Source organism: Hypanus sabinus, chromosome 27, assembly GCF_030144855.1.
Source record: "Hypanus sabinus isolate sHypSab1 chromosome 27, sHypSab1.hap1, whole genome shotgun sequence".
In the NCBI taxonomy this organism is placed as follows: domain Eukaryota; kingdom Metazoa; phylum Chordata; class Chondrichthyes; order Myliobatiformes; family Dasyatidae; genus Hypanus; species Hypanus sabinus.
In genome coordinates this window covers 38,180,923-38,201,361 of record NC_082732.1, presented here as the reverse complement: position 1 = coordinate 38,201,361, position 20,439 = coordinate 38,180,923, and the positions used below count along the sequence as shown (strand labels likewise).

Sequence of the window (20,439 nt, the reverse complement as noted above, 5' to 3'; positions counted from 1 at the left end):
AAACAGAAATACTGTCTATTAAATAAAGTGAGGTAGTGTCCAAAGGTTCAATGTTCATTTAGGAATCGGATGGCAGAGGGGAAGAAGCTGTTCCTGAATCGCTGAGTGTGTTCCTTCAGGCTTCTGTACCTCCTACCTGATGGTAACAGTGAGAAAGGGCATGCCCTGGGTGATGGAGTCCTTAATGATGGACGCCACCTTTCTGAGACACCACTCCCTAAAGATATCCTGGTTACTTTGTAGGCTAGTGTCCAAGATGGAGCTGACTAGATTTACAACCTTCTGCAGCTTCTTTCAGTCCTGCGCAATAGCCTCTCCATACCAGACAGTGATACAACCCGTCAGAATGCTCTCCACGGTACAACTATAGAAGTTTTTGAGTGTATTTCTTTACATGCCAAATCTCTTCAAACTCTTAATGAAGTATAGCAACTGTCTTGCCTTCTTTATAACTACATTGATATGTTAGGACCAGGTTAGATCCTCAGAGATCTGGACACCCAGGAACTTGAAACTGCTTACTCTCTGCACTTCTGAACCCTCTATGAGGATTGGTATGTGTTCCTTCGTCTTACCCTTCCGGAAGTCCACAATCAGCTTTTTTGTCTTACTGACGTTGAGTGCCAGGTTGTTGCTGCAGCACCACTCCACTAGTTGGTGTATCTCACTCCCATAATAAGTCAGTAAGTCCTCAGTGGTGGTGGTGGCATCCGTCGGTCTCGAGGAACCATGGATCTGCGCCTGGAGTTTCCAGGGTGCAGGTCTGGGCAGGGTTGTATGGGAGACCGGCAGTTGCCCAAGCTGCAGGCCTTCCCCTCTCCACGCCACCGATGTTGTCCAAGGGAAGGGCACTAGGACCCATGCAGCTTGGCACTGGTGACGTCGTAGAGCAATGTGTTGTTAAGTACCTTGCTCAAGGACACAAACACGCTGCCTCAGCTGAGGCTCGAACCAGTGACCTTCAGGTTACTAGTCTGATGCCTTGCCCACTAGGCCACGCGCCAACACAAGTCCTCAGTAGAGTAAGGATTAAGAATAGAAGTGCAGTCAGACAGTAAGGCTGAGGTTATAAGGAGAGCAGCTCCTGTTAATGGTCATGGGCTTGGGTCAGCTTTGTCATATGCAGGTGTCATTGTTAAAGTTCAAAGTCAAATTAAAGTATGTACATGTCACCATATGTCACCCTGAGATTCATTTTCTTGCGGGCATTCACCGCAGAACAAGAAGTACAATAGAGTCAGTGAAAATCTACACACAAAGACTGATGAGCAACTTGTGTGCGAAAGAAGACACAACAGTGAAATAACTAAATAAATAGTAACTAAATAAGATTCAAGATTCAAAAACTTTATTGTCATTCTAACCGTACATCAGCTCTGCAGGGCAGAATGAGACAGCGTTTCCCAGGGGCATTGCAATCATAACATAACAAACGCAACACTAAATAATAAACATAACAATAAATAGTAAAACACAACAGCCACATGTCTGTTAAAAACAAGTTATAAGTGTCCAGTGCAAGTTAAAAGTGTCCCAAAGCAGAGTCAGGTAGAGCAGCTATTTAGCAGTCTGACTGCCTGTGGGAGGAGGCTGTTTAGTAGCCTTGTGGTTTTAGTTTTGATGCTCCTGTAACATTTACCTGATGGCAGAAGAACAAACAGTTCATGGAGAGGGTGTGAGGGGTCTTTAGTGATGTACCGTGTCTTCTGGAGGCATCGACTCTGAAAGAGGTCTTGGACAGAAGGTAGGGAGACCCCAATAACCTTCTCTGCTCCCCTAACCACCCTCTGCAAGGCTTTTTTGTCAGCAGCACTGCAGCTGGAGTATCAGGTTGTGATGCAAAAGTTCTGCACACTCTCAACCACGCCTGTTTAAGCTTCCTCAGAAAGTGCAATCTCTGCTGGGCTTGTTTCACAATCCCGGTGGTGTTCCTGGACCAGGTTGTAGAACATGAGTTGTAGGTTCCTTGAAAGTGAGTATGTAGGTTGTGGAATCAGTTCAGAGTTTAGGTTATTCATGATGTTTCAGGAGCCAGGTGGTTGAGGGCAAATAACCATTCCTGAATTTGTTGGTGTGGAACTTGAGGCTCTGAAACTTCCTTCCTGATGACAGCAGTGAGAAGAGAGTGTGGCCTGGATGGTGGGGGTTTAGACATTTTCCTGTGTAAATAATTAGAAAATAGAGGTTTACTAGTAATGAAGGGTCATGGATAGGGTAAATACTAGCAACACACACAAAATGCTGGTGAAGCGCAGCAGGCCAGGCAGCAGCTATAGGGAGAAGCACTGTCGATGTTTCGGGATGAGATCGAAGGGTCTCGGCCCGAAATGTCGACAGTGCTTCTCCCTATAGCTGCTGCCCGGCCTGCTGCATTCCACCAGCATTAAGCGTCTGTTGCTTGAATTTCCAGCATCTGCAGATTTCCTCGTGTTTATGAGGGTAAATACAGGCAGGCTTTTTCCACTGAGGTCAAGGATGAAAGATGAAAAGTTTGAGGGGAAACTTCTTCACTCAAAGGGGTGTGAGAGTGTGGAATGAGTGGTCCATGCAAACTCAATTTCACGTTTAAGCAAAGTTTGGATAGGTACATAGATGGTAGGGTTATGGAGGGCTATGGTCCTGGTGCAGGTTGATGGGAGTAGGCAGTTTAAATGGCTCAGCACAGACTAGATGGGCCGGATGGCCTGTTTCTGGACTGCCTTTCTCTGACTCCACTGTGAGAACATAGGCTTGAATTATTGCTGCAGCTACTGTGCTTCTAGGGCGTTAGTTTGAATTGATTCCTTCCTTAAAAGATGGGTTACAGGTACATAATTGTTAAACTTGCTATTGCGACAGAAATGCGTTATGGAATATTGCAGTTGGTTAATGTGCTAGATGCTAAAGTTCTTTCAATAGTGACAGCATTGAGCTGAAAATATCAATAAATCCTCCTTGTTGAAATTGGCTTTATTGGATTTTTAATATCCAATCCAATTGTAGTTTGCTCCCAGGCAATTATAGAGACAACTTGATTGTGGGAGGCCTTTTTTTTTATAAAGGTATGTTGAACACACACCGTAATTACTTCGTCTATTTAAGTGTTTGGTATTTGTCTGTTTAATGTGCTAGTTACATCTCCCTGGGAGGCGTGTATGCAACGTTGGTGAAGAAGTGAATCCAGTGTAACACAAATCTAGATAGATATTAATGCACCAGATCAGGGAGTCCCAACTGTTGTTATGCCATGGACCAACTCGTTGAGCAAGGAGTTTGTGGACTTTCAGGTTGGCAATCCCTGCAGTAGATGATGACAAACAAAAAACGGAATTTGCTGAAAGTATTCATCAGGTCAGGTGGCCCAATGGGGAGAGGAACAGAATTAATATTTCAACAAGGCCCTTCCCTGGAGCGGAGGAGGTGCTGAACAATAGACCTGGACCTGACTGCTTGTTCACCTTCGTCTTCCACGTGGGAGCCCTCACTTACAGATCGTTAGCCTGAGAGTCTGGTCACGGCACTTGCCAATGTACGCGGTAAGGCAGCGGTTAGTGTAACGTTATTACAGCGCCAGTGATCCCGCTGCTGCCTGTAAGGAGCTTGTGTGTTACCCCTGCGACTGGGTTTCCCCTGGGTGTTCCGGTTCCCTCCCACATTCCAAAGGTGCTCGGATTAGTGAGGGTTAGGGAGGGAGTTGTTGGCACTGGAAGCACGACGACACTTACTTTCTTTTCCAATCTTTTTATTACTATCAAGGTAGTAGATATAATATTCCTCCACAATTATTGGGATTACATTGTTAATGATTAACACATATAATTATATATTCAGTTAATACAAAGGTAATAAACTTTCCAAAAATGTTCAAGTTCAAATGTAGAATGCATTTTTAAAAAAAGGATTAACATATCCAAAATGAAAAAAAAAGAGAAAATATACCCCCCCAGAAAAACTAATCTAAACAATACTAACCAAAAACTAAGAAAAGAAAGGAACACAGGCTAACATCCAAAAAAAGAGAGGACCACTAGTGTCATCAACTCTGAAGCTCCCTGCATATATTAACACAAGAGAATCGGTTTGGAAAGAGGTCAAATCACACCATGTGAAAGTGTTGAATAAAAGGCCTCCAAGTCTTTTGAAATTTAATGGATGGATCATATATAACACTTATGATTTTTTCTAAGTTTAAACATAACCAAGTTTGAGAGAACCAATGAAATGTGGTGGGAGGAGCATGACGACACTTACAGGCTGTCTCCTGTTGTTGACACAAAAAAAAATGCATTTTGAGGTACATAAAGTATGGCAGGTAGGGGATCGGTCAGGAAGAGAACCCAGAGCAGTGAGTGGAGAGATTATAAGTTGGCCTTGCATATCAGAGATTCAGAGTCCACATTTAACAAGAACATACCTCCTTTGGCCGAGGGAGTGGACGATCTGATTAGAATGGTTCCCAGGGCATCAGCTCTGTTGGTCTGTTCCTTCCAAACCAGTCACTCATACAGCAGAAGGAGTTTGTTCCTGTGTCTCTAACCCTGTGCACTGTGGAATGATTTGATGCCAGATTTATGATATCAGTTGACTTGGCCATTTTGATCAAATGCGTTTGTTGCTTTCAGCATAAAAGATTTTTTTTGTAAAGCCTTGTGTTGGGGGAGTGAGATGCCTGTGTTGTAAGTGCACGTGTGATTACTTTCTGTGCTGAAGCTAAATGCTTTGCTGATCCTCTTATTGAATATGAATATAACCACACCTGTTCCACTGTTACCTTATGATCACTGGTAGAACACTGATGGTGGTTTTAAAGTCCAAGGAGAAGTACTGCATCTCCAAACACCCTTCGACGCTGTTGGGTTTGTCTTCCATTGACATCTTAATATCAATGACAAAGTATCATTCTTTTGGGTCAAGAAATTTGATAAACTGAAATTTTAAGTTGCTGGAAGTACACTAATTCTGATAATGTGTTTAAGATTGTATGTCCTGTCCCCATTGAGATTAAAGTGTGATGTTTTAAAACTACCATCAAGTGTCCAGGCCCATTCCGTAACCCTGCCTCGTGTGTCTTATATCTTCCTTTCCTCTTTTTTTTCCCCGCTTTCCCTCGGCTTGCTTCTTCTCTCACTCAGATTTGAAGGAAATACAGAACAGTAACCATAAGTACAAACTAGCTTCAGGAAATCAAAGGCCTGGCCATTTCTCCACAGCACCTGTGGGCTCTCTAACAGCGTCACCCTCTTCGACTTCGCTGAGCAGCCAGACCGCGATTCAGTCAGTGACCAGCCTACAGGAGAGAATCATGTCAACTCCAGGTGGTGAAGAGGCCATTGAACGCTTGAAGGTATGTGCTTAATTACACATTTTCATTTATCAACCTTACTGCTGCAGGATTTCAAAATACATTTAATGTCAGAACATGTAGACAGTATACAACCTGAAATTTGTCCTCTTTATGGACATCCATGAAACAAAGAATTCCACTGGAACGATAGAAACATCGAAGCCCCCCCCCCCACCCTCCCTTTGCATAATCAACAGCAAAAGCATCAACCCCCACCTGCTTTGCATCAAAATACTCCTAATAGACAATAGATCTTAACTTGGATCAGTAACAATGAGCATTTTTTTTGGTGCTGCGCTCTCAATCTTTTTTTCAAAGTCAAAATGCAATTTTAATGGAAAGCTTCTTGCACTTAATACTCATAGCAAGTGTATGATGTACTATATGCAAACAAAATGTTGGAACTCAGCAAGTCAGGCAGTATCTACGGAAGGGAATAAACAGCTCATGTTCTCCCCCACCTTCCCCCTCACCAATCACTTGCCAGCTTGACTTCCTTTCTCTTGCCATACCTCTTTATTCTGGCTTCTTCCCCCTGCCTTCACACTCCTGATGAAAGGCCTCAGCCCAAAATGTTGACTCTTTATTTCTCTCCGTAGCTGCTGCCTGACCTGCTGAGTTCCTCCAGTATTTTGTGTGCATTGCTTTAGATTTCCAGCATCTGCAGAATTGCGTGTTTATAATGTTGGAAAATGCTTTGTAAGCTCTTGCGTTAACCAGGGACGTTATTGGGCTCCTTAAGAAAGTTTGCTAAGGGTTGCATGCAGTTCAAAGATATACTTGACTAATATTTAGAATGGATAGACTGTCAGAAATATCAGAAAAAAAGTTGGACGGGCAATAGAGCTTGACTGTGATGTGTTACATCCTGAGAGTCTTGTTCAGGCAGGTAAGGAGAGGACAACCTGGACAATTGGCTAGAGTAGAAGATGCAATGGATTTACTTATCTCTGAGGCGTTCCCTCGGAATCTAAGACGTACATACCATTTACAGGGCGCCTTTGTGTGACCTATTGTAAGATAGCTACTGCAAACTAGCTCCTAGAAGCTCTTGACAGAGTGAGGTTTTGGTCTAGTAGTAAGGAGGTCCAAGGTAACACGAGACTGCATTGTCTCACGTAGACACTCAGGTTTAAAGTTTAAGATTGTTTAATGTAATTTCCAGTAGAGAAATATAAAGGAGAACAAAATAATTGTTACTCATCAGATGTCGCACGAAATAAAGCACAAGATTTAAAAAAAGCCATAATAAATATAAATGCATAAGATAACTTGTATACATTGATTGTGTGACATAAAGTGATGCTAGGTACAGGAGTGACTGTACATAAGGTGACTGACGGGAAATTATAAAATAGTTGTGGTTGGGGATGTGGTGGGTTAGGTTAGAGGGTGGAAGTGTGATCAGCCTGATGGCTTGGGCAAAGTAGCTCTTTTATTATTTCTCTTCCGCATTCCTGTGCAGTAGAAAAGAGCAAATTTTAGATTTCCGAACATTCATTTTCCAAAAAGTACTAAATGTTGCAGAGAAATTTTTATATTTTGTTAAAGTAAGTTGCATATGAAATAATAGACAACTTTTCAAATAAAAACTTGATTACTTTGTCAATTAACTGAAGTGGGTGTACCCTAGGTACAGGGACACCATCTTCAGCCCTCCACTCCTCTAGCGAATCGCCTCTTTCCAACTAACTCCTTCCCAGTCCCACTCAGCTCCTTCCCCCTTTCAATAGCTACGTCAAGCAGTAGAATTATTCTTGCCGGAGTTGAGTGACATCTGGGTTAGAGGGGAGGAACAGCACGAGTTGCACAGTGAAGCTGAGAGATTGCATGGTAAATGAATCAGATTAAGCATGTGGTCCTGCCATGCTGTGATGAGTTAAGCATTTCATACCTTGGAGGCAGGGCTGTCCGGCTGCTAATACTGACTGTCAGACACAGTGGAGGGTTCATTGTCAATCCCTGTTACATTTTGGTGGCTGCATTTTGAGTCACTATGACAACAAGCTCTGTTGTTCTGAATTCAAGTTTAATTATCATTCACCCACGGATGAATACCCATGAAAACTGACAACAAAACAGAGTTACTGCGGAGCCAGTGTGCAACACACTAACAGTCACACACAGCACAGCACACCTATAAGACATCAGTAAACTAGAGTCACATTTAAAAAAGATGTAGTCAAAGGCTCTGAATCCTTGAATGTTGTAGAAATCTGGAGTTGAACAGAATACAGCTGCTGAGTGAACACCAGGTGGCAGCGCCAACTCCAACTTGGACGCCACGCCACACCAGCTCCAGTGAAGCGCCTGTCTCCTGGGCGGCTGCAAACAGGCGACAGCACAGCTTGAGGCCCGTCCTAGCTTCTGTATTGTACTGTAGCCTGTATTCTATTTGAGAGTGGCACAAGTGCATTGTTCAGCACCGTGCTTTACAACACCAGCTGTACTGTACTGTAGCCTGTATTCTATTTGAGAGTGGCACAAGTGCATTGTTTAGCACCGTGCTTTACAACACCAGCTGTACTGTACTGTAGCCTGTATTCTATTTGAGAGTGGCACAAGTGCATTGTTTAGCACCGTGCTTTACAACACCAGTTCAATTCCCATCACTGTCTGTAAGGAGCTTGTGTGGAATATTCTAAAGGGTGGATGACGCAAGTGTGGCTGACAAGGGAAGTCAAGGGCCAAAGAGGAGGCATAAAATATAGCAATAATTAGTGGGAAGTTAAAGAATTGGGAAGGTTTTAAGAGTCCGTGGCTTTACCGGAAAGATATTAGCATGGATAGAGGATTGGCTGACTGGCAGGAGGCAAAGAGTGTGAATATGGTGGGGCAAACACAAGGGAATCTGCAGATGCTGGAAATTCAAGCAGCACACACGAAGTGCTGGTGGAATGCAGCAGGCCAGGCAGCATCTATAGGGAGAAGCACTGTCAACGAACAACACACACAAAATGCTGATGGAACACAGCAGGCCAGGCAGCATCTATAGGGAGAAGCACTGTCGACGAACAACAACAATACACAAAATGCTGGTGGAACACAGCAGGCCAGGCAGCATCTATAGGGAGAAGCGCTGTCAACGTTTCGGGCCGAGACCCTTTGTCAGGACTAACTGAAAGAAAAGATAGTAAGAGATTTGAAAGTAGGAGGGGGAGGGGGAAATCCAAAATGATAGGAGTGAGACTGGGGTAATAGGGGGTGGGAATATGGTGGGGTCTGTTTTGGTTGGCTGCTGGTGTTCTACAGGGGTCAGTATTGGGACCACTTTTCACGTTATATATCAACGGTTTGGATGGCGGAATTGGCTTTGTGGCAAAGTTTGCAGGCGATACAAAGATCAGTGGAGGGGCAGGTAGTGTTGAGGAAGTAGGGAGTCTACATAAGGACAGACAAGATTGGGAGAAGAGGTAAAGAAGTGGCAGATGGAATATAGGGTAGGGAAGTGTATGGTCCATATGCACTTTGGCAGATGCAATAAAAACAGTCTATTTTCGAAACAGGAAATTTTGAAATCAGTGGGGCAAAGGTACCTGGGAGTCGTCACGCGGGATCACCTGAACGTTCACTTGCAGTTTGGGTTGGTAGTAAGGAAGTCGAAAGCAATGTTAGCATTCATTTCAAGAGGACTAGAATATAAGAGCAAGGATGTAATGTTGAGGCTGTATAGAGCACTGGTCGGGCCGCACTTGAAGTGTAGTGAGCAGTTCTGGGCCCCTTATTTAAGAAAAAGATGTGCTGGCGTTGGGGAGGGTCCAGAGGGGGTTCATGGCAATCATTTCAAGAATGAAAGGGTTGACATATGAGGGGTGTTTGATGGCTCTAGGCCTGTACCTGCTGGAGTTTAGAAGAATAAGGGGGGAATCTCATTGAAGTGTATTGAATATTGAAGGGCCTAGATTGAGTGGATGTGGGGGGATGTTTCCTATGATGGGGGATTTTGGGACTAGGGGGTCACAGTCTCAGAATAGAGGGACATCCATTTAGAACAGAGATGGGGTGGAATGTCTTTAGCCAGAGGGTGGAGGATCTGTGGAATTCATCTGAAGGCCAAGTCAATGAGTATATTTAAAGTGGAGGTTGATAGGTTCATGTTTAGTCAGGGTGTCAAAGGTTATGGGGAGAAGGCAGGAGAATGGGGTTGTGAGGGATAATAAATCAGCCTTGATGGAATGTCAGAGCAGACTCGATGGGCCGAGTGGCCTATTTCTGCTCCGAGTGGTCCTATGGTTTTGTATTTTGAAGCAGATGTGAAAGAAAAGCTAATATCTCACTCTAATGAAATGTCATTATTCAAGTGATAAATTAACATTTCTTTCTTCACACATGCTATCTCAGCTGTTGATAATTGTGAGCAATTACTGCTGTTATTTCAGATTTTCAGTGCCCTGCAGTTTTTCTTTCCTTAAATAACATTAAGAGCAAGCTGAATGATTTCTGCAGCCTGTTCTGTCAAAGAATCAGATTACATCTGACCTGGAAATTGTTTTCGTCTCGAGTTCCTTGCCCAACCCTTGATCCCCTGTAGCCTGAGAATCTGTCCCAGGCTTTAATGGACATAATTCTCTGTATCAACTGCACTTGATGGTTGAGAAATCAGAATTGGGTTTAATATCACTGGCATATGTTGTGAAATTTGTTGTTTTGCTGCAGCAGTACATTGCAATACACAAAAAAAAACTAAATTACAATGAGAAAAAAATGTACAAATAGCCCTGTCTGTGACTTTCAGCTGTAGTGATCCTAAATGGGAATATTTGATGACATGCAGAGTCGCCAGTACAGGTTTCCCCCACTATTCGAAGGTAGAGCATTCCTATGAAACCTTTCGTAAGCTGAAGTGTCGTAAAGCGAAGAAGCAATTACCATTAATCTGTATGGGAAAAATCTTTGAGTGTTCCCAGGCCCAAAAAATAACCTACCAAATAACACATAAAACCTAAAATAACACGAACATATAGCAAAAGCAGAAATGATATGACAGACAGACAGACAGACTTTATTGATCCCGAGGGAAATTGGGTTTCGTTACAGTCGCACCAACCAAGGATAGTGTAGAAATATAGCAATATAAAACCATAATTAATTAAATAATAAGAAGTTAATGCTAAGTGGAAATAAGTCCAGGACCAGCCTATTGGCTCAGGGTGTCTGACACTCCAAGGGAGGAGTTGTAAAGTTGGATGGCCACAGGCAGGAATGACTTCCTATGACTCTCAGTGTTACATCTCGGTGGAATGAGTCTCTGGCTGAATGTACTCCTGTGCCTAACCAGTACACTATGGAGCGGATGGGAGACATTGTTCAAGATGGCATGCAACTTGGACAGCACCCTCTTTTCAGACACCACGGTCAGAGAGTCCAGTTCCACCCCCACAACATTACTGGCCTTACAAATGAGTTTGTTGATTCTGTTGGTGTCTGCTACCTTCAGCCTGCTGCCCCAGCACACAACAGCAAACATGATAGCACTGGCCACCACAGACTCGTAGAACATCCTCAGCATCGTCCGGCAGATGTTAAAGGACCTCAGTCTCCTCAGGAAGTAGAGACAGCTCTGATCCTTCTTGTAGACAGCCTCAGTGTTCTTTGACCAGTCCAGTTTATTGTCAATTAGTATCCCCAGGCATTTGTAATCCTCCAGCATGTCCACACTGACCCCTTGGACGAAAACAGGGGTCACTGGTGCCTTAGTCCTCCTCAGGTCCACCACCAGCTCCTTAGTCTTTTTCACAGTAAGCTGCAGATGATTCTGCTCACACCATGTGACAATGTTTCCCATCGTAGCCCTGTACTCAGCCTCATTTCCCTTGATAAATATGATAAATATACAGCCTAGATAAAGTAGAAATATTGTAGGTACGGTGCAGTTTCACATCAGAATCGGGAACACAGTGAGCCAAAATGGATTTGGAGAAAATAATCGGCACGTACACGCCTACGCACGTTCACGCCTACGCACGTTCACGCATACATATGTACACGCATGCGCACACAACTGCCCGCCCAAGGCTTCACGGTCACGGTAGTCTTTCTCGGGGTAAACACGTATAAAGCGGCCACCTTTTTTTTGTAAAAGCAAAACTCCTCCGGTTAGCGAAAACAGTTACTAATGTTGGTCTTTCGTAACAGCGAGCTGTCGTAAAGTGAACGTTCGAAAAACGGGGGCCCCCTGTAGTTGCATATGAAATTTGCCATTCCAGTTTTTTGTGGTAGTTTCTTTATCCCAAGGCTAAGCCCTCCTAGATAGAATGATAAGTGTTTATACCAGTGTGGATTAATGCTCTGTAGTGGATAGAAATTGTTAATGCCTTTGGTACTGTTGCTGGTATTCATCTCAGACAATGTTTCATCTGATTAGAATTGATCATCCCTGTTTAGTGTAACTGCAGTTGATGCAGGTCAGAAGCATGTCCATGGAACTTAACAAATGCGAAAGCAAATGGCAGATGGAGGTGAGGTTGATCAAATAAGGGGCATTTGCTGTTTCTGATCAGAGAGGATGGGTGATGGTCACAACTCCAGAGCTGGGTAACAAACAATCTGCAGGTCGAGCAGCAACTGTGGGTGGGGGGGGGGGGGGTAGAGAGGATTTGTCGACTCTTCAGTCCTGATAAAGAGTTTCAACCTGATCCCTCGACAGTTCCTCCCCTCTCCACCCCCACTTCGACAACGCATACTGCTCAGCCTACTGAATTCCTTTAGCTCGTTGTTTATTGCTCCAGAGTGCAGCTTCTGGACCTCCTCCCGGGGCTGAACTTTATTTTAGTGTGAATTTTACTTCGGATGAGTAATTGGGTTTATTTGAAGTGGAAGCTGAGTAAGTGCCTCAAAGGTTACAGGGAGAAGGCAGGAGAACGGGCTTGAGAGGGATAATAATTCTGCCAGGATCAAATGGCAGAGCTGATTCTGTTGGCTGAATGGTCTAATTCTGCTCTGATCTTTGTATCATTCCATCAGGACATAGAGCCTGCAACTCAGTACAGGCTCTTCAGGCCCATAATGTTGTGCTGACTTTTTAGCCTACTGCAAGATCAATTCCCTCCCACATTGCCCTCCATTCTCCTTTCATATACGTTCTATACATATAGTATCTATGAGTCTTTTAAATGTCCCTGTTGTATCTACCTTTCCTAACACCCCTGGGCAGGGAGTTCCACACACCCACCACTCAGTGTAAAACAACTCACATCTGATGTTCCCTCTGTACTTTCTTCCAATCACCTTAAAATTATGCCCTCTTGCAGTAGCCATTTCTGCTCTGGGAAAAGTCTTTGGCTATCTGTGTTTTATCAATTTACGTCTTGTCGTCTTTCACTCCATGCAGAAAAGCCCTAGCTTGCTCAACCTTTCCTCATAAGACGCGCTCTCTAATCCAGGCAACATTCTGGTAAACCTCCTCTGCACCCTCTCCAATGCTTCCACATCCTTCCTATAATGAGGGGGCCAGAACTGAACTCAGTATTCCAAGTGTGGTCTAGCCAGGGTTTTATAGAACTGCCACATTACCTCGCAGCTCTTGAACTCAATCTCCCGACATTCCATATGCCTTCTTAACCACCTACTAACTTGCACGACATCTCTTAGAAACCTATATGTGGTCTTCAAGATTGTGCTGTTCCTCTGCACTGCTAATTATGCTGCCATTAACCCTGTACTTTGCCTCCAAGTTCAGTTTTCCAAAGTGAATCACTTCACATTTTTCCAGTTTCATCTCCCATCTGCCACTTCTCAGTCCAGCTGCGCATTCGGTCAATGTCCCGTTGTCAGCTAGAGCAATCTTAAATACTATCCACAATAACACCAACCTTGGTGTCATCTGCAGACTTTCTCACCCACCCTTCCATTTCCTTATCGAAGTCATTTATAAAATAAATCATAAAGAGCAGGGGTCCCGGAACAGATTTCTGCAAAGCGCCACTGGTCACCAACCTCCAGGCAGGATTAGTTCAGAGCACATATTGTAAAACCTCTTAAGTTTAAGAAAAAGGATTACAGTTACCATTCACCTTTGCATTTAGTAATTAATAAAAATCATTAATTACTTGTTTTCCCTTGCATTTAATAATTTTAGAAAAATTTAACATAGTAAAAAGTAGTTTAATAATGACCATTTTCCCTTGCATTTAATAATAGTAAATAATGTGCAACTCCTGGTTTGGTGTAGACTGTAAATGCTTCTCATTCTACCCTTCAGTCTGTCCAAGACACTTTCTGACTCTATTTCTTTTCATGTCATTAAACTGAAAAGGGCTGTCCCATAGTTATTTCAGATTTTTTCTGGTTAGAAAGCAAATGTTCTTATGGTTCATAAAAACCAGCGTGTATTTCATGCAGCAGGAGTTGCTGAGGGCTGACAGGCTGTGTAATTGGTGAATGAAGTAAGGCTGCTTAATTTTGGAACCCGGTGTGCAACTGAATTCAGCCCCATAACTGTGTGTGTGTGTGTGTGTGTGTGATTGTGTGTGTGTGTGATTGTGTTTGTGTGTGTGTGTTTGTGTGTGAGTGTGTGTGTGTGTGTGTGTGTGTGATTGTGTGTGTGTGTGTGTGTGTGATTGTGTGTGTTTGTGTGTGTGTGTGTGATTGTGTGTGTGTGTGTGTGTGATTGTGTGTGTGTGTGTGTGTGATTGTGTGTGTTTGTGTGTTTGTGTGAGTGTGTGTGTGTGTGATTGTGTGTGTGATTGTGTGTGTGATTGTGTGTGTGTGAGTGTGATTGTGTGTGTGTGATTGTGTGTGTGATTGTGTGTGTGTGTGTGTGTGATTGTGTGTGTGTGTGTGTGTGTGTGTGTGTGTGTGAGAGAGTGAGAGAGATATTAATGTTCTCTTTGTAAGACACATCAGTTCAGATCTCCAGATGGCATCACCCCTGATCATCCTTTTAAAGTCTGCCAGGTGACCTTGGAAGCTGAAAGGTTTGAAGTCTGCATGTTATGGTTTTTTTTTAAAATCACTTCTTGCCAGTTTCAGAAACAGCAATTGGAATTATCATAACCAGCGCCCTGTTCACATCATTATTTCTAGCGTTCTTGTTAAATGAAGCATGACCTCGATGATCATCAGAAATTCCGTGCAGCTGGGTTGATGGTGGTTTATTACCCTAATAATCCCCTCTGTACGAGCGCCAATCAGAACTGTCGGGGTGCATTCTTGCAGTACGATACCTGCTTTATCCCGGCAGGTAGCTGGTTTAATTGGCGTTAAAGTATTCCATTCACACCCTCCTAATCACAATCATCACTCTGTGTTAGTGAACCATTCCTGACCCAGTCTCTGCAAACGGCTTATTGCAGTATCTTATTGAATAAAGGGCGCAGTTTTGGGATTCAGATGTTCCTGCGTTTTGCAGTGGACGTCTTCAGCAGCCTGTCCTTTCCCCGCCACCCACCTCGTGGTATTGCAGGTAGGACCGTACTAAAGAACTCTGCACGTTGTGTGCGAAGCAAACTCCTCAAGTGATGCACTTGCTGCTGTCGGTGCGTTGCCACAGCAACGGGAGACGTCACCTTGCAGTCTCTCGATGAGGAAACTCACTGAATGATTTCAATTCAATGGAAAGCAAGGATAATATTTCCCGCCACTTGTAAATTATTATTAATGAGAGACTTTGCCCCTTCATGGATTAAGTTATTTAAGTCCATAGATAGGATAGGATACCAAATTACAAGGGCTGTATTTCACTCTTCTGCCTGCAGGATTGGGGGGTTCCCGCGAATCAAAATTGAGAAACTGCAGGTGATATTTTAAACACGAGAGATTCTGTCAATGCTTGTGTGTGTGTGTCACAGATAATATTTCATGCTTTTCTCCCCCCCCCACCCCAAAGGAATGGTGCAGATGCACTGATTCTTGAGATGTGGGCCAAGGATTGGCATTTGAGGTGGTGCTGAGACCGTCTGCCCGAAGCATGGGTGCCCCTTCCCGTAACTATCTGTCTTACACGGTAGCATAGCGATTAGCGGTTGTTACAGCTCAGAGCACCGGAGTTTAGTTCTGACCTCATCTGTAAGGAGTTTGTACGTTGCTCTCAGTGAACGCTTGGGTTTCCTCTGGGTGCTCGTGTTTCTTCCCACAGTCCAAAGGCGAATCAGTTAATAGGTTAATTGGTCATTGTGGTTAGACTAGGGTTAGGTAGGTGGGTTGCTGGGCAGTGTCGCTTGTTGGGTCGGAAGGGCCTGTGCCATGCTGTATCTCTAAATAAAATAATATATAGGATGTAAAATACATATTGGATATACTATATATTTCATATATAGGATACAAAACTTCACTGATATGGGCAAATATAATCAACATAGCATCACATTTCTGCAGCTTCGCATGTGGGCTTCATTTAAATAATGTAAAATCTATAACATGGATATAGCTGATTCCTTTAATCCAATAATCACAAAAGAGGAGGCCATTAAGATACTAATTTTGCAATGCAGTTATCCTCAGAAGGTAAAGTCTAGTACCTCAAATTTATTTCTTATTTAAATATACAGTATATAGCAATGATGTATGTAGTTAATATACAATTTTTAATATTAATACATTATTAATATACTAAACTGTATTATTAATATTATTGAAATATTATTAAGCAATAATGTGGTAGTCATGACATCCCCTGATAACTATCAACTGTACTGGCAAGACATTAAAGTTTGAATCAAACTTTCCTAACCCACCACCTCCGTCAACTCTATTTCTTCCCTCCATGCCATCTTCCTAACTGGAAGCTAAAGGGAAACATAACCTACTATCTATCACATCTGTGGACATAGCATTCTGCATCTGCTGGCTGGAAAACAGCAGGTCGGGCTGCATCAATGGAGGGCAATACACTTTCGATGTATCGGGCCAAGACCCTTCATCAGGACTGAAGGCAGAATGGGGAGGGGAGGGGAAGGAGTTCAAGCTGGCAGGTGATAGGTGCACCAGGTGAGGGGGAAGGTGGGTGGGTGAGGGGGGGGGGCTGAAGTAAGATAAATGGAAGAGGTAGAGGGCTAAAGTAGAAGGAATCTGAGAGGGCAGTAGAACATGGAAGGAAGAGAATGAAAAGGGAACCAGAGAGAAGTGATGGGCAGGTGAGCAGAAGGGAAGGGGTAACAGGGGTACTAGAATCGGCAATGGAAAGAGAGAAGGAGGGAGGAGGAAGAATTTGCTCGATGTCCATGCCTTCAGGTTGGAGGCTACCCAGACACGTTCTCTCTGTGGCTCTTATGATTTTGTTTCTATTTTCAGTTTCACCCCCCCCCCAACCCCCACCAGCCTTATCCACTCCACAAAAGATGAGGTTTTTTTTTAGAAGGGATGTCCCAATGACTTGGAACCCACTGAGAGAAAAAGAAGAGCTGCCCCGTCTCTTCCTGAGCTGGACAGGCCTTTAGTTTCATAACAACGGCTCTCAGCCCTCGACAATCCCGCGAGAGGAAGTGGCTGGGGAACAGTTTTATTTTTGGTAAAACTCTTATCAAGCACACTATGGTCATTTTAAAAACTTAACTTGAAAGTGATACCAAAATGGAAATTGGTGTTTGTTGATAGTATTAGGAAATGAATATTTACAATAACTCTAGCTTTAATTGTGGCTAAAAATATGTTCATTTCCTTGTAGTATTTCTGCCTATACTCAGTAAGGCAGGTGAATCAGTTACCTCCTTCCAACCTTGTCCTTTCTATTCCGATGTCTTTAGATAAGTGAAGCTCTCCATATCGTGTACAGTCAGGCTGAAGTGACTCCTGGCTACAATTCTTTGCGCTGCAGGTGTTTGAGACGTGCTGCAGTCTGAAGAATTATATCAAGGATAATCATATCTCTCAGAATCAGGTTTAATGTCACCGGCTTATGCTGTGAAATTTGTTATGCTGCAGCAATAATTGCACTACATAATAAAAACTGTAAATCACAATAGGAAGTATATAGCAACACACACAAAAGGCTGGAGGGACTCAGCAGGTCAGGCAACATCTGTGGAAAAGAGTAAACAGTCGACGTTTCGGGTTGAGACCCTTCATCAGGACTGGAGAAGAAAAGGTGAGGTCAGAGTAAGAAAGTGGTGGGAGGGGAGGAAGAACGAGAAAGTAGTAGTGAAACTGGGAAGGGGGAGGTGTGAATTAAAGAGCTAGGAAGTCAATTGGTGAAAGAGATAAAGGGCTGGAGAAGGGGGAATCTGATAAAAGAGGGCAGAAGGTCATGGAGGAAGGACAAAGAACACCAGAGGGAGGTGCTGGGCAGGAAAGGAGATTAAGTGAGAGCAGTAAGTGGCAATGAGGACTGGTGAATTGGGGCATTACCAGAAGTTCAAGAAATCGATGTTCATGCTATCAGGTTGGAGGCTCCCCAGATGTAATATAAGGTGTGGCTCCTCCAACCTGAGGGTGGCAGTAGAGGAGGCCGTGGATCGACATGTCGGAATGGGAATGGGGTTGAAACGGGTGGCTGCTGGAAGATCCTGTTTTCTTTCTGACAGATGGAGCATAGTTGCTTGGCAAAGCGATCTCCCAATCTATGTCGTGTCTCACCGATAAACAGGAGGGAGGTGCAAAAAGAGGAAAGAAAAGGAAACATAAGTAGTATTCATGGGTTTCAGTGTCCATTCAGAAATCTTATAGCAGAGGGGAAGAAGCTGTTCCTGAATTATTGAGGCTCCTGTACCTCTTCTTGATGATAGCAATGAGAAAAGTGCATGTCCTAAGTGATGGATGCCGCCTTTTTGATGCGTCACTCCTTGAAGATGCCCTGGATGCTGGGGAGGCTAATACCCACGACAACACTTTCTGCTTCCAAGTTTCTGCATCTTATTTCGATTCTGTGCGGTAGCCCCACACCCCTGTACCAGATGGTGATGCAGCCAGTTGGAATGCTCTCCACGGTACATCTGTAGAAATTTGCAAGTGTATCTACTGTATCAGTTTGGAGAATCGTCAGGGAGGGTGCATTAAGTAGTTGATTGTATTTGGTTAACAGATGCTGAATTTCACTTAGTATTTCAATATTATTTAAGTTGCATAATTCTAAAATTGCAATAATCATCTCTGATTTAAATCTGGAATGGTTTATCTGGAATGAGTAGGGATCTCATTGAAACCCATCGAATATTGACAGGCCTAGAGAGAGTGGACGTGGAGAGGATGTTTCCCTCTTGTGGGAGAATCTAGAACCCAAGGGTACAGCCTCCGTATTGAAGGATGGCCCTTTAGAACAGAGATGAAAAGGAATTTCTTTAGTCAAAGGCAGGTGAATCTGTGAAATTCATTTCCACAGGTGGCTGTGGAGGCCAAGTCATTGGGTGTATTTAAAGTCAAGATTGATAAGATCTTGATTAGTCAGAATGGAGAGGATGGGGTTGAGAGGGATAATAAATCAGTCGTGATTGAATGGCAGAGCAGACTTGATGGGCCAAATGGTCTAATTCTGCTCCTTTGTCTTATGGTCTTTCATTTCAAAGCAAGTTCAGTCTACACTTTGAACTCTCCTGATTTTAAGGTCTGCGGTAGTGCAAAGCCAAACTTGCTTACAGTTTGAGTTAATTTCTGTTTTAATGAAAAGTGGTCTCTTAATAGCTCAATCTCTGTCAAAACACAATCAACACCACCTAATGCTGCTTTCTTTATTGACCATTGGCACCTGATGTTTTAAAACCACTGCTCGGATATTCGTGCGCTATGTTTCAGCATGTTATATATTGGATGCTTCAAATCTTTATTGGCATTCAGTCCAAAAGCAGATGGGGTAATAACAAGGATGTATGGAATGCTTTGCCTTCACAAGTTGCAACATTGAGTAGGTCAGTTTTGTTCCCTTTATAAAATATAGGAATTATCGGGCAACAAGTTACTGATCTTTAAGCCACTACCTACCATGGCTTTTGGAAAAAAAAAACTAACCACTCACTATTCATGAAAATCAAAACAAAATGCAGGTGCTGGAAATCTGAAATTAAAGCAGGAAATGCTGGAAACTCTTGACCTCAGGCTGCATCTGCGGAAGGAGACACACAGGGAAAATTTCAGATCAAAGACCCGGTTCTAATGAAGGCTGATTTCCTGAAAGGTTAACCCTGTTTCCTTTTCAACAAACACTGCCTGACCTGCTGAATGTTTCCAGACTTTCTGTGTATACAAGTATTTGTATGTGTGTTGGACACTGATGTTTTTGACCCAAGGTTCTTTCAGAAGTCAAGGAAGGAGCATGAAACATGTTGCTTCATGATCATTTTATTGAGTGCTAATAGGACAAAGAGAATTGGAAATGGGGTGAGGCAGAAATCTAGTAGAGGAAGTGAAAGAAGCAAAAATGGGGAGGGGGACAACATGCTCAGCCTTCCTTATATCAATTGATAAGAGACATTCATTTCAAATTCGTAGATAAGAGTTAAATAATGTGATCCAAAAAGCTTCCAGAATCATGCAAAGAACTGTAAACATGAGTGAACAATTGTATATACATACCGTTAGCACTAGGAAACATACTAAACAGTAACATGTATATTGGCAGTTAAATAAAATACGAGCAGACAATTAATTGTTAAACTGCAAAGATGATAACGATCATACAGTCCAATCCAATACTTACTACAAGTGTTGTTGATCCATGTGGATGAAAGTTTGATTTAATTTGCATCTCATTACATTTATGGAACTCTCCTACAATAATTCCTTGCTTTTTTTTCCTGTGTTGTATTTGCTGAATAAAGATCATGACCTAATCCCCCTCTGTTTGCAGGAATCAGAAAAGATCATCGCTGAGCTGAATGAGACGTGGGAAGAGAAACTTCGGAAAACTGAAGCAATCAGGATGGAAAGGTCAGGCCCTTTCTCACTTTAGAACTTCTCTGTACAGTAAGCCTCCAGTATAATTCACTGTCTGACTACTCACGGTGCTGGCTCAGCAGGTGATGTTCGCTGCTCTCCTACGCCAGTTACCATGTTGGTGCGTGGCCAAATAGTTAAGGCTTTCGTCTAGTGATCTGAAGGTCACTAGTTCGAGCCTTGGCTAAGGCTGTGTGTGTGTGTGTGTGTGTGTGTGTGTGTGTGTGTGTGTGTGTGAGAGCAAGGCACTTAACCACACATTGCTCTGCAACAACACGGTTGTATTGGTCCTAATGCCCTTCCCTTGGACAACATTG

General features: G+C 43.2%; 1 protein-coding gene across 11 annotated transcripts in view; it reads left to right on the top strand.

The window, feature by feature from the left end:
• kif1b (kinesin family member 1B) overlaps nt 1-20,439 on the top strand; it is a 266,957-nt gene that overhangs the window by 111,900 nt on the left and 134,618 nt on the right. For 7 of the 11 annotated variants that reach the window (XM_059952248.1, XM_059952249.1, XM_059952247.1 and 4 more), the window contains 2 exons: nt 5,112-5,323; nt 20,037-20,116. In XM_059952248.1, coding sequence (XP_059808231.1) covers nt 5,112-5,323; nt 20,037-20,116 — 292 coding nt within the window. The remainder of the gene's footprint in view (nt 1-5,111; nt 5,324-20,036; nt 20,117-20,439) is intronic. The other 4 variants (XM_059952251.1, XM_059952250.1, XM_059952253.1 and 1 more) reach the window with 1 other exon arrangement.